We start from the raw sequence: 14,434 nt of genomic DNA on the forward strand, positions 1-14,434 counted from the left end.
GAGGCGGATGGAAAAAATTATTATGGTGCTCTAACAGATATTTATGAGCTGGATTATTATGGAAATTTTAAGGTAGTATTATTTCGATGTGATTGGGTGGATATAAACTCACCTAGAGGTTTGAGGCAAGACATAAATGGATTCACACTTGTAAATTTTTCAAGGTTGATACATACAGGTGTGCTATTGAAAGATGATCCATTTGTTTTTTCATCTCAAGCTCGACAAGTATTTTTTGTGCAAGACTCAAAAGATAAAAATTGGTCTCTTGTTATTAAGACGAAACCTAGGGACTTGTATGATATGGGAAAAAGGTTGCAAGAGGAGGACGATGATAGTTATACTCAGTGTATGCCTTATAATATTGTGCCAACTGATGAAGTAAATGCGCCAATGAGTTTGATCAGGATGGATGTTGAATGAGAATGTAGTTTCATAATGGTAAGTACAATTTATCATTTAACCAAGTATTATATTCTTTTTTATTTGCCCTTTATTTAGTATAAATTTATTATTTAACCAAATATTGATTCTTTTTTGTGCATTCCAGGTAACAATATGCCCCGAGGAAGACGATTTAGAGATGTGGAGTTCCAGCATTCTCAGGTGGGATCTACTTCTGAGCAGTCCCTGCAGTCCCAGCAGCCATGTGAGCACCAGCAGCACGAGTCAGGATCTCAGCACGAGCCTCCTGCTGATTGTCCGGAGGATGAGCTCCGGATCCAGGATAATTCGATTTAAAGTTCATATTTTATGTTCATATTTGTCTTCAACTTTTTAAGACTTTTTAATTTTAATAGATGGACAAGGGACGGTGAGGACGAGACGGGGACCCACTCAAGCAAAGGATGTGTGGAAGCTTCCTCCGGGTGAGAAGATCATCATCCGATGCAACGAATTGGGGCAGCCCATCAATAGAGCTGGAAGTCTACTATCAAGCTTTTTAGGATCGGTTGCACGCAAGGGTCAGCTGTGTCCACTCAACTATACGAAGTGGAATGACATGCTTCCTTCGTATAAGGTTGAGCTTCTTAGACTTATACAGATAATGAATTGAATTTATTCTTTTTAATTCGACACCTCCTGTATATTAATTTGCTTAGTATCATAATTTTATTTTAGATGTTTAATATTATTATAACATTCTGAATCTTGTTGTAGGATAAGTTTGTACTCCCTCCAGAGAGCCATGATTGGGTGCTAAAGTCCCTCAATCGCAAATGGAAAGAATATAAAGCAAAATTGAAGACGGACTTCAAGCACGAGGGTATGACAGAGGAGGAGGTTGCTCGTGTGACTCCTCCTGATGTATACCCTCAGCAGTGGAGGGAGCTTGTTCACTACTGGTTTTCTGAAAGAGGACAGGTCACGTATATTGTTTCAATATTTTATATTATATTTATTATTAATATAGATTGCGAATATATACATTGAATCATATTATACTGTGTGCTTTTATTTTGGCAGACATATTCTAATATTGGCAGAGCTGCACGAGCATCTCAAGCAGTTCCTCATACTTCAGGCTCGAAGAGTTATGCGAGACGTAGAAATAAATTTGTAAGTTCTTTTGAAACTATTTGATATTTTACTAACATATAGCACGTATCATGATATATAGTTTGCCAATATACTTTCCGTATGTGTAGATGGTAGAGCATGGAAGGGAGCCTGGTGAGGTAGAGTTTTATAAGATGACCCACACTCACCGAGATGGCAGCTTTGTCCGGGACGAGTCGAGAGATATAGTTGTATGTATTCATTTTTTATTTGTTCAGAATTTTCTTATTAATTTTACTTCTTTTAAAATATTAATGTGACTGTTTTTTTTCTTGAGAGAGATATAGAAAAGAGCTACAACTCTTATTTCAGAGCACGTCGGGGAGTCATCATCATCCGACACGGCCAGTCGCGTCGAGGCTCAGGTCTATGCTGAATTGATGGGCCCAGAACGCTTTGGTCGCGTGAGGGGTTACGGTGTCGGAGTTACCCCCACTCAGCTGTCTGCAGTGAGCCGATATACCCAAGATGCCAGACAAGGTACTAGCACTGCAGAGGTAAGTAGTTTGAAGACAGAGATGGCACAGATAAAGCAGTCATATGAGACAAGGATAGAGGAGATGAGGCAGAGTCATATGACTGATATGGCGGAGTTGAAGCAAAGCCAAGAGTTGAAGATACAATCTTTGCAGGACCAGCTTGACCATATTTCATCCTTTTTGCAGAGATTTGCTCCTCCGGTACATAACTAAATCTATTTGAATATTTTATGTAATTATAATGTATTCTTGTATGAGCGTGATGACTTTCGTATTTTTAGTTTCTAAAATATTTTTTTTTCTTGTAGGTTGATGATACTTCATCTACTCGTAGAGATGATGATGCCGACCCTTGATACATATTGTAGATTGTGTACTTAGGAATTTGACTTGTATGCTTTAAGAATGTTTTTGAAGTACAATGTAATCAAATATGATAATATGAATATTTTGAATGAAAGGTTCTTGTTTGTGAAATTAGTATGTTCTTCAAATATGAACTACTTTATCTACTTCACCTTATCTTACTTGGGGAATGGCTCTATGTTGACTTGACAGGAACATGGTTTCAGGACAGGCAGTCTGGCTGGACAACTTGACTCCCACGAACTAGATGAGGTAACTGGAATACATCTTCTTCATGCAAGTAAACTGTTCATTCTATTTATCCACGGCTTGATAAGATACTTTTTCTTTCATATAAGGTTTAATCACATTACTCTAATATAGGGTTTTTCTATTTATCCACGGCTGGATAATTGGTCGTATAAGGTTTGAATGTGGAGCATGTATGTGGAATTCTTCTTTCTTTCATATTTATGTACGAAATAAATATTGATACCAATTGACAACCTAATGATTCTCTGACTGCTGTTTGTAATTTCTCATGTCTGATGTAGTGCTGTAAGTTTAATCACATTACTCTAATATAGGGTTTTTCTATTTATTTTATGTTGTAGTATATATTCTGCTCAATTGCCTCATTGAATCCAATCTTGCAGATACTTATAAAGTTGGAAGATAACAGATTAACCGAAACTGTAGGGATACCTGTTGAGGAAGATAAAGGTTCATTTCGCCTTACTGCATGCGTATCATCACAGGTATAATTGTAAGACTTGGATCACTATTGTTGACATGAGTTTCTCTATTGCTGCTGCTGCTGTTGTTATTTCCCATGGAAAATACTGCTTCTGCTTGCATACATATCATGTGCGGTGCTTTGTGAATGTAGGTATTGGCTATAGAGGAGCTCTTCAGACATAGGGTGACAAATGTTGTCTTCATGGGCATGGGTGAACCAATGTTGAATCTGAAGTCAGTTTTGGAAGCACATAGGTGCTTGAATAAGGTTCTAAATTATTTTCCATTAAATATCTCTGGCGAAAATACGATGTAATTAGAACCTGGATCTTGAATTAAAAGTATGATTTAGATTCTTTATCTGTTTGACATTGCGACAAAAAAAAATAATCTGATATATGTGTGATTATTGCTTGGTTTTACAAACAGTATCCCAATTGCCAACAAAAAAAAGATGCTAATAATTTTTTTTTCACTGATAACTTTGCTAGAGAAAATAATGACCTATAGTGTTGCATTTGCAATATATATTATTCTTATGCATTTTTATATTTTCTATTAGTTTTGTATAGCATATACACTGTAATGCATCCCTTGACGTCCTTTTTTTAATGACTAAACTTGAATCCTGCCTTATTTAAATTTTCATGTCATAGCGGCATGACTTTCCCAGTGCATATAGTGGAATATTCATATTATACTGGTGCTTACAGTATCCAGGACAGTTGCATTCGATTCTCTTCTCTTGTTTGCTTTTATACTGGTGCGAACAACTCTTAGCTATCACATGAGGCTATTATCAAGTGCCATTAGGTAACTCTGTCTGTCAGGCAGGGCCTGCACCAATCTAAGTTACCTCAGTCTAGCATTATCTTGCCCAGTGAGCTTTATCTGGATTTCAGCTCTATCTTCACGAATTTAAGTTTTTGTGTTCCTCCTGCTGATGTGTAGTTTTTTTTGGCTTTTATGGGGCTCAAGCATACATGCTCCAAACCAGGAACTTCGAAAAATGTTTGTTCCCAGTGCAAAGTCTTACCCCTTAGATGCGTTAATGGATGACTGCAAGGACTATTTCCTCCAAACTGGACGCAGAGTAACCTTTGAGTATACACTTTTAGGTAGTTGACCAGAATTTAACTTGTACCTTGTTTGATATTTTGTTTAGTAGTATGAATTTTGATGTGCTAACCATTTCTTTTCAAATCATGGATATGGGCAGCTGGTCTCAATGATAGAATAGAGCATGCAGTAGAACTTGCAGAAATGCTTCATTCGTGCGGTCGGGGTTATCATGTGAACCTGATACCTTTCAATCCTATAGAAGGTTCTGAATACCGAAGGCCATATAAGAAAGCGGTATCAACTTGATGGATTACACATTCAATTCTGTTTTTTGGTTCCTAATAGAGCAAGCAGCAGAGCTTGGTTGACTGGGCTCGCCCCAAGCTTAATGACAATATTGTAGAGATGATGATGCCGACCCTTGATACATATTGTAGATTGTGTACTTAGGAATTTGACTTGTATGTTTTTAGAATGTTTTTGAAGTACAATGTAATCAAATATGATAATATGAATGCAATCAAAGTTCTTGTTTGTGACTCATATTTTGTTATATATGTGATTCAGTGTATTTGTTTCTATTGTTTTGTAAGAATTTAATGTACACAGAGTATTTAAAAATTACTTTTTCAAAATTTTTTTTTAAAAAAAAATTTAATGCCGACGCTTATAAGCGTCGGGAAAAGCAACAGGAATTACACCTAATGGCACGTCTTTAACGACGCTTTTAAGCGTCGGCTTAAACCCGAAGTAACCAACCCTTCTCCCCGACGCTTATAAGCGTCGGAGTCTGATAGAAGAAACGACGCTTAAAAGCGTCGGAAAAATCGAGCCTTTAACGACGCTTTTAAGCGTCGGCCTAAGCCCGTAGTAACTAAACCTTCTCCCCGGAGTCTGATAGAAGAAACGACGCTTAAAAGCGTCGGGAAAAGCAACCCTTCTCGCCGACGCTTATAAGCGTCGGCGTATGATAAAAGGAACGACGCTTAAAAGCGTCGGCATAGACCAACGACGCTTTTTTAACGCGTCGGGCTAAACCCGGCCCACGCCCACCTGTCCGACGTCTGAGCCACGCTTTGCGAAGCGTGGGCTGGGAATTCGCCGACGCTTATAAGCGTCGGTAAAGACAAAAAAAAGCGCCGGAAGTTATTCCTTCTTTTGTAGTGGTTAACGCTGTGTCATTTTGAGTCCATCTTACAGTGGTCTAAGAGGGTTAGGCTTGCTTGCTTTTCTTATCCAATTTCATGTTGCACATCATCTACCTAATTGAGAATGAGCTATAGGTTTTGGGTTTGACGTAGGATTCTCTATATATATTGCACTGCTTGCATTCTAAAGTATTATGTAATACTCGATGACTGCCATCAAAAGATGAATAACCATCAAACAAGATGCACTATATATAACATGTAAGACCGTCTTGTTTGATGGCCGTCCATCTATTTATATAGGGTACCAAATGCTAGACAACAGTGCCTTATGGGTTTACAACTTGCATATCGAGTTAGAGTCTAGTCAAGTTCATATTGGGTGGAGTGAAGGCTAGCTCCATCTTCTATCTGATACCAACCTTTTGCAAATTGCTTCCATATTCCTAATCAAGCAACCACCAAAAGAGAGGGGCCTGCTGAAAAAAAAGAAAAAATCTTAAAATACCAGCTAGTGTGGTGGAAAGCCCTTTTTCTTTATTTTTTGTTAGTTACATGACATGAACTCGTAAAAAATGAAGGAATAACCATCCAAATTATTTAAGATTTGGTAATATTCTAAGACAAAAATAAGGCAAACTTAGGAAGTGCATTCATCTCTAGTGCACAAACCATCAGCTAAATATCCAAACTGTAGCACAAAACCCATGTAAGCTTTTCATGTTGATTCCAAGAAAAAGTTGGACAACAACCCATGAAATCAGCCCAGGTTGTAGCAGCTTTCGCTTCGTTCTAAATCTTGAGCCGTGGGGATATATTGTCTCAGTAGTGAAGAGCAACTTGTCCAGGAGTCTGGGTTCATAATTGGAAAGAAAAAGAGAGAAATAGAGAAAGAGAATAATTGCAAGGCACTGGAACCCACTTCTCATTCCCAGTAGTTGAATTTATTTAGCGGAAAAATTGTCCCTTTACGTTTGCTTCATGTATGCGAAAATATTTGTTCACAGCATACCCGTCACACATGACACACCATGGTGGCACTACCGGCCTCTTCATCATAGCCTCATTTGGAAGAGCTTTTGGAGGGCCAAAAAGTACTTTCTAACTTTTCAAAAGCACTTTTAGATAAAATATAGGTATTTGGTAAAATATTCGAAAAGTTGTTTTAATTTTTCTATAAAGCTAAAACAGCTTTTTGGAAAAAGCTTCATTTTGAAATTTCTTCGAAAAAATACTTTTAGGAATTATCGAAAAGTTGTTTCAAGTTATAATATTTTTTTTGGACCAAAGTATTCATAATAAAATAAAATAATTACACAAAATATATTATATGATACACTACAAAAGAAAGAATATATCTCGACGCTTTTTTTAGTCTTTATCGACGATTTTAAGCGTCAGTAGATTACCCGCCAATGCCCCCCAAAGCGTGGATAAAACGTCGGGCAGGTAGGGGTCGGCATAGTTTACGCCGACGCTTCCATGAAGCGTCGGCCAAAACAGGATGTATGCCGACGCTTTTAAGCATCGTTCTTCTGCAAGTTAACCGACGTTCAAAAGCGTCGGCCAATATAATTATAATATGTTATACCATTATTATTGTATTGTACTATAAATATAATATAATATAATATTATAATATATTAATATGTTACATTAAATAATTTAATATTATATTATATTATCCCACAGTTATCGAGAGGATGGAAAATTAATTTACGCTGATAATTATAATATTTTATACCTTTATTATTGTATTATACTATAAATATAATATTATATTACATTATATTATAATACATTGATATGTTATATTAAATAATTTAATATTATTAAATTATTATGCTATAGTATACAATATTATATTACTATATTATAATAATATAATATTATATTAATATTATACTATATCATATATTTATGTATTAATATATATTATATTTTATTATATTTTGTTGTATAATACTATATAATGTCCTTTATGGTCATTTTGTCATACCAAAAGTACTTTCTCAATTTGTTTACCAAACATATGTTAAAGTTCCCAACACTTTAGAAATATAATCAAATAGCTTTTTATAAAAGCTCTACTTCGAAAAGCACTACTTTCAAAAGTTATACTATCAACAACTCTTCCAAATGGGGCTATAGTCGTTTCAAAACTACATGCCAACACCAGTGTAGACAAAGCTTACAATGCGTTATGATACATTTTAGAAAAAGACAATGGATTATGATGGAAGTAGAGAATTTATGGAAGGCGGCTAAGTTAGCATTAAAAACTAAGACTAAAATCGGATTGGATATTAGTATATTCATATTCATATTTATTTTGTTTGACAAATACAGATATTTATTCGAATGTAAAAATTCTTATGCATGTTCATTTTAAACAATTACGGATGCAAGTTGGATGCCAAAAATATAAATATAAATACGGATACAAATTGAATAATTAAAGATATTACTAAGTGGATGATAAATCAAGCTAATAGCATGTTAATATGCTCATTTATTTTTCTTAAATATTTATGAGTGCTATATAAAATTAAATAAAACTATAAATAGAATCGAATATTTGAACACAGATTGGATAGTTTTTTATCCATATCCATATCTATTTTTAAGAACAGATATGGTTCTCTATCCATATCTATATCTATTTTTTTAACTGATATAGAAACAGATATGAATATTAGTTGAATGTTTAAATTACTGTTTATATTTAGATAGATTTGGATAGAAAAATGGATTAAAATCAAAATTATTTAATCCAAATTTATTCCTATTAGAATGGATGCGGTTCAACACCACTCTCATCCATGTACTACTCGCATGCAAGTGGGTTCAAAAAAAAAAACCCTACGAGATTTGTTTTATGCTAACCTTATAATTGATTTTTGCCCCCTGTATTTCCTCTTTTACCTGCCCTTTCTTCCTATTCTGTCCCTTATTCTTTTCTGCCTCCATGTTTGCTTCTTAATTTTCTTTCGCTCTCCGTGTTTCTTTCTTTTTCAAATTTTCAATCAAAATGTGTCTATTAATGTCATGTAACTTTTAATATTTTCCGAACCCCCCTCTTCTTCTACTTAACTCACCAGTTTCAATAGCTCCAAAATTTGGTCTCGAAACCAGAGTATGCTTGCCTTGGGAATGAGCTTATTACAGGCATCTGAGGCATGCATGGGAAAGACGTGCTCGCCCTGGTAGAAAGCCACAGAACACTGCATGCAGGTACTTGCCTCGTTGATCTAAATATCAGGTGAAAATATCTTACAACGAAATAGAAATTTTGTTCGAAGAAACTTGCTCACCTTGGAACTTCAGATTTCTTGGCACGACACGGAACATCTCGAGCTACACGTGTAATGTAGGAAAATTTGAACTCTTGATGCATTGTAACTTCAATGAATACATATGTATGCTCAGTATAAGTATAACAAAAGTATCTTCCGAGGAGAGGAGTGACAATTGAGTTGCCTGAAACATCAAGCAATTTGAGCATATTAAAACACTAGCAATCAAATATCTCAAAAAATTGGTGCACAGATTTTAAGCCAAGGATGCAATTTTTGCAACATTATATGGTCACCGAATTATTGCTCTCAATCTTTGTTTACTTTAGTTAGTTCTCAAGAGTAATATTAACAACTCCGACTAAGTTTCTGGTTGCATTGCTCACAGAATAAGTTGCAGACTTGGAAGCCTGATTTATTTATATTATCTACGCTTCAATTTTTCCTTTCGAGTAATATGGCAAGCATGGATGGAGATTGTTATCAAAAATCAAAATAATTTTCTATGTAAGCCTATATATTTTTCTAATTGTTTTTTTTTTGCATGAATGCTTTCCTAAATATCGAATTTTACATGAATATTCTTTCAAAATTTATATTTGCATGTATAGCTTCGTAAAACACTACTTTTTCTGTGCTATTCTTTTTTTTATTCTTGTTTGTGCATATATACCCATGCTATGAACGCCTTTAAAAAATTAACGATTTCAAATTAAAATAACTGAAATTTTTTTAATCGGTAGATGTGCAAAAAAATATACTTATAAGGCAATCGCGATGAAAAAGATAATTTTAAAATTTAATTTTATTTTTAATTAAAATAAATATAATTTCTATTAACGATGTTAGAAGAACAGTTATATTAGGAATATTTGTAAACAATAATATTTTATAAGAGTACAGAAATAAATATAAATTTAAAAAGATATTTATGTAAATTTAAATTTTTAGATGGGTATTTATATTAAAAAAAAAAAAAAAAAAAAAAACCCTAAGGGGGAGTGTCCTTCCAAGTTGGCGTGAGCAACCGCGCGAACCGCCGCTGAAGGTTTTGCGGTTTCCTTAACCTTCAGCGGTTTCGAAGTTCGACACCCTCCCCTCCGCCCCTTCCTTAAAATGTACCACAGAGCAGTGTATCTGAATCTGAACACTCGTCTTGGACCAATAAACTTTCTCCATTCAATAAGCCGCGCTCTTTTAATCGGACGAATGAGATCGATGCTTCGTCGGCCTTGATGGGATTCGTGCCATGTGTACCGCCTGGCTTAAGTTATGCCGCGTGGATACGGACCGGAGTTCCAGTACGCACCGGTCATCGGTTCTTGAGTTCACCGCGACCACGATGCGTCGTACCCACCAAACCGTTAGTAGTAAGAAAAGGAAGGGGGCAGTTGTTCTTTTTTCGAAGCCTTTTCGCGGCCTTGAAAAGGAAACTGTCGGGGGTGGATGCCGGCATCGGCAATATAGCCGTTAGGAGGAAACATGACGTGAGCAAGGCTTAACTTACCTTCATCATAAAGGTTTTCTGAATAGGCCCCGGCCCAATTGGAGGTTTTATCAATACAACAAGCCCAATAATCCTAGATAAACCCCACAAACTAGGGAAGAAAATTGAAGTAATAGAGAAACAATTTGTTTTAGTGCAGCCATTCTAAATGGCCCTATGTTCGTTTCGGATCAAACTTGCTTAGCCAAGGAAAGGATATATATTGAAGGCACATATTTGTTAGTAGAGGAACCACTTGAAAGATCATTAGATTAATCTATTGAATTTGCTTGCATGAAGCATTACTAGTTACAACCATGAAAGCTACCATTTTTCGGGTATGTTCGGAAATGAGAGAGCATGCCTTAAAAGATAAAACACAAGGAAGACTAGCTAGCCTTAACAAGAGATTTATCAGTGTACCTTCTAATAAATTCGGATGGTGAGACATTAAGATTCAATCTGAGTTACGAAAACACTGTTATACACAAGCCAATGCTTTATTTTATTATTACTATTTTTTTTTAAAGAAAAAAATTGTGCATTCACTATTCTTATAAGATTTCGTTGGAAAAAGTATTCAATCAAATGTTAAAAACAAGAAAGAGCCCACGAGGCCCAGCATCCAGCTCTCAAGTGGGCCCCAGAGTCCAGAAAAGGGGGTTCTTTTCCATCCGACTGACCAACTCCCATAAATACTCCTCCACTCCTTATCGAATCCTCGTCTTCTCTCTCTTTCTCTCCCTCCCCACCAAAAGGCAGAGACAAAAAAAAGGAACAGGGATGGTGCGGGTGAGCAACAACCTGGTCGGGCTTCTCAACATCGTGACGCTCCTCCTCTCGATCCCCATCCTGGGCGCCGGCATCTGGTTGGGCCACCGCGCCCACACTGACTGCGAGAAGTTCTTGGAGCGCCCCGTCATCGCCCTCGGCGTCTTCCTCCTCCTCGTCTCCCTCGCCGGCCTCGTCGGCGCCTGCTGCAGCGTCTCCTGGCTCCTATGGCTCTACCTTCTCGTCATGTTCCTCCTCATTGTCCTCCTCTTCTGCTTCACCGTCTTCGCCTTCGTCGTGACCAATCCCGGCGCCGGCGAGGTCGTTTCCGGTCGGGGATACAAGGAGTACCGCCTCGGGGACTACTCCCACTGGCTCCAGAAGAGAGTCGAAGACGACGGGAACTGGCGCAAGATCCGGAGCTGCTTGCGGGAAGGCAAGGTCTGCCAGAGGTTGGGGGAGAGGAACCAGACGCTTGATGAGTTCATCAACAACCACCTCTCGCCAATCCAGGTAAAGCCTTGTTTTTGCTCTCTTCTTGTCCCTTGTCAAGGTTAAAAATTCGATCTTTGATGGTTTCAGTCCTTTTGGAACATGGATTCATCAACAAAAATCTCTCTCTATCCATCGAGATAGTATTCGATCAATGCTATTCGAGACTGAAAATTCGATTTTTTTTTTCTTCTGATTTCGTTTGTTCGCTTGTAACAATTTGATGGTTTTCGTCCTTTTGGAACATGGGTTTATCGGAAAATGTCTCTTTTCCATTGATCATTCGATTTTTATTTATATATTTTTTTCTTTTAATCTGGGTTCTTTTTTGTTTTCTGTTCTTATTTATCGGAGTATCGGATTCGTCACTGGTCGCCTGTCAATATTCTATGTATTATTGGATCAATGCTCTTATAAAATACTTTCTTTTGTTCTCCTCCTCCTCCTCCTCCTCCTCCTCCTCCTTCTTCCCTGGCCAAAGTGATGGTATTAGAAAGTGGGTTTAGTGTTTTCTGGTGCAGTCTGATGGCAGCTTTCTGATGGTTTGGTGAGTTGCTTTATCTTTCTTCTCCTTTTGTCTTATTCCTGCAAGTGATTTTCTGTGGGTATTTACTGAGACTCAAGGGAGTTTTGTAACTTATCGTTTTCTTTTTGGGTTTCTGTCTGGTTATTAGGAGATGTGGCCCCTCTCTTTTTCTCTTTTGTTTTTGTTTTTTTTGTTTTTTTTTTTGCTTTGATTCTCTTTTGTTTTTTAATGACAATTTTTTTATGTTTTCTTTCAGAATCTCTCTCTGGCTCTGGGTTTTTCGTACTTTGTGCACCTTCTGTTTTCTAGTGGCTTTTGTTAAGGGTCCTTGCATGTTACTGGTGTTCTTCTTGATGAATTTGCTCGTTTTTTCCCCTTCCTGTGGTAAATTGTTTGGTGGATTTCCTAGGCATTCTTATGTTCCTGTGAATTTCTTTATTTGTTTCATTGATCAATATTTTTGTTGCCTTTTGTTTACTGCCTCTTGCCCTGTATTTTGCTATCTAGAATTCTAGATGATCATGATCTTTAAATTTGAATCTATTGTAGGTAATCTGCACAGGTTTCGGGTTGTATCTTTCGCGTGAAAGAACAATTCATCTTCTTTCGCGATATTGACCATTGGACTGGACGGCGGATAGAAGAAGAAGGATGGAGTGCTCTGAGATCTGTGCGAGGTGCGAACCCATGGTTGATGTCGTGAAAGAAGATCAGTCCTTCTTCGGCACGAAAGATACAACCCGAACCTATCCGCATGTGTCATATGGGCCTTATATTTGAGTTTTTTGCACGTTATTATTTTATTGGAATGAATTTCCTTGTATTTGAGTTCTCGGAGTACAATATGACTTTCCATGATTCATTTTACTCTATAATCCTCAAGTCTAGATTGGTTAGCCATGTGCTTAGCTTTTGTTTTTCCGAGGCCGCCTTCATCAAGGCTTCAGTTAACGGTCACATTGTTCTGGTCATACTGCTTAACCAAGAGTTGAAGTATATTTATTTACTAATTCATTTGTACAAAAACCAAGTCACAAAACTTCCTTTGATTGACATATAGGATATCCTTGTGAAGTCTTTGGTTGTTGCTTTTATTGCAACATCTCCCATGTGGGGTTTTTTGCAACTTAAGAAAGTTTTCAAGCTTTGTTTGCTGCTGTAATCTTGGCACACCCCACATTGATTTTTGCAACCTAAGAAGCTTTTTATACTATACTAATGGTTCATCAACTATGCGTGCAAATTACTCGAGTAGTCTTGTTATTAAAAATATGGAATTTAAACTGCATCTGAACGTTGAGAAAACTGTGTAGTTTGTCTGATGCTAGCTACTAGAGGCAACTAGTATCACTATATTACAGCTGCTGACAGGTTTTTTAACATCTGTTGGTGTTTTAGTTTAATCAAACTGGAATTTAAACTTTCATGTGCTTTGGCCCTCCTCAATTCTGATTCTGTTCCTCCTTTGAACTGTGATCATATCGATCTTTCTTTAATGCCTCAAAGTTTACTTCCTTTCTGTAGCTGTCTTCCTTGGTGTTTAGATGCATAACTTTGGACTGATAGTTTGTATCCGAATTATTTTCAGGTGAATCACATCTGTGTTGAGTGGTTTCTCCATGTGTTTGAATTAGGATCTGATATTGGCACCATATAAACTTAATGAAATTTCGGTTCTTTGCTACCTGTTAAATATTTCTCTGTTGTTTTTATGCAGTCTGGATGCTGCAAGCCTCCCACTGCATGTAACTTCACCTACCGAAGTGAAACTGTTTGGGATAAACCTCCTGGCTTCACCCCTTCTAATATTTCGGACTGCAACACTTGGCAAAACGATCCATCAATCCTCTGCTATGACTGCCAATCTTGCAAAGCAGGGGTCCTCGCCAATGTCAAGAATGACTGGAAGAAGGTCGCGGTCGTGAACATCATCTTCCTCATCTTCCTTATTGTCGTCTACTCTGTTGGATGCTGTGCCTTCAGAAACAACAGGCAGGGCAATGCGCACCCGAGATGGAAAGGAGGATTTGCTTAGCGAGTGATAGTTTCTCCTATTAGCGCTTCTCTTTTTCCTTCGCTGTTCTTGTTTTCACTTTTCTCCTCTGTATATCCTGGGTGCGGCAGTTCTCCTCTGCTGAAGTGTTTTAACTTAGGATATAGAGATATATCTGGTTGCAGTGATCTAGGTTTTACCTTGATGTGATTACTGTAGCCTTGGATATATTAATGGTTTGTTCAGAGACCCTTTTTTACTTTCATAGTTCAGTATCATTTACTATTATGTGGTTGGCTTTGATGTTATTTGTTGTTTGATTGCTTTAACAATTCATTTATTGATATAGAAAAAAGGCCAGAGCAATATGGAATTTGTTTGCTCGTTTGGGTGGATGAGGTGATTTTAGGGTATATATAGGGTTTTTGTATGCAAGATAGGCCTTTTAGAAGCTGGTGTTTATGGTAATATGCCTGAGATTCACAGCTCTAGGTGCCATATTTTGAAAGAGTACCTATCTTCTAAAATAATTAGTGGG

General features: G+C 37.0%; 1 protein-coding gene and 2 long non-coding RNA genes across 3 annotated transcripts; all 3 read left to right on the top strand.

Moving 5' to 3' along the window:
* Positions 1 to 2,424: 2,424 nt before the first annotated feature.
* LOC120108218 lies at positions 2,425 to 3,508 on the top strand. The gene is made up of 3 exons (XR_005509679.1): positions 2,425 to 2,657; positions 3,041 to 3,142; positions 3,274 to 3,508. It is a non-coding gene; the product is annotated as an uncharacterized LOC120108218 (long non-coding RNA).
* A 589-nt stretch (positions 3,509 to 4,097) lies between these two features.
* LOC120108217 lies at positions 4,098 to 4,739 on the top strand. The gene is made up of 2 exons (XR_005509678.1): positions 4,098 to 4,240; positions 4,342 to 4,739. It is a non-coding gene; the product is annotated as an uncharacterized LOC120108217 (long non-coding RNA).
* A 6,093-nt stretch (positions 4,740 to 10,832) lies between these two features.
* Positions 10,833 to 14,184, top strand: LOC120108222 (tetraspanin-7-like). The gene is made up of 2 exons (XM_039121796.1): positions 10,833 to 11,398; positions 13,621 to 14,184. Exons 1-2 carry the CDS (start codon positions 10,898 to 10,900, stop codon positions 13,936 to 13,938), a joined length of 819 nt encoding a protein of 272 aa, XP_038977724.1. The 5' UTR covers positions 10,833 to 10,897; the 3' UTR covers positions 13,939 to 14,184.
* The last annotated feature ends 250 nt before the right edge of the window (positions 14,185 to 14,434 follow it).

This window comes from Phoenix dactylifera, unplaced genomic scaffold (genome assembly GCF_009389715.1).
Source record: "Phoenix dactylifera cultivar Barhee BC4 unplaced genomic scaffold, palm_55x_up_171113_PBpolish2nd_filt_p 001230F, whole genome shotgun sequence".
Lineage (NCBI taxonomy): Eukaryota > Viridiplantae > Streptophyta > Magnoliopsida > Arecales > Arecaceae > Phoenix > Phoenix dactylifera.

Excerpts from the sequence above, each read along its gene's own strand:
- LOC120108222 (XM_039121796.1), top strand. The coding sequence starts at position 10,898 with ATGGTGCGGGTGAGCAACAACCTGGTCGGGCTTCTCAACATCGTGACG. Across the intron at positions 11,399-13,620 it reads ACCACCTCTCGCCAATCCAG|TCTGGATGCTGCAAGCCTCC; the intron begins GTAAAGCCTTGT and ends GTTTTTATGCAG.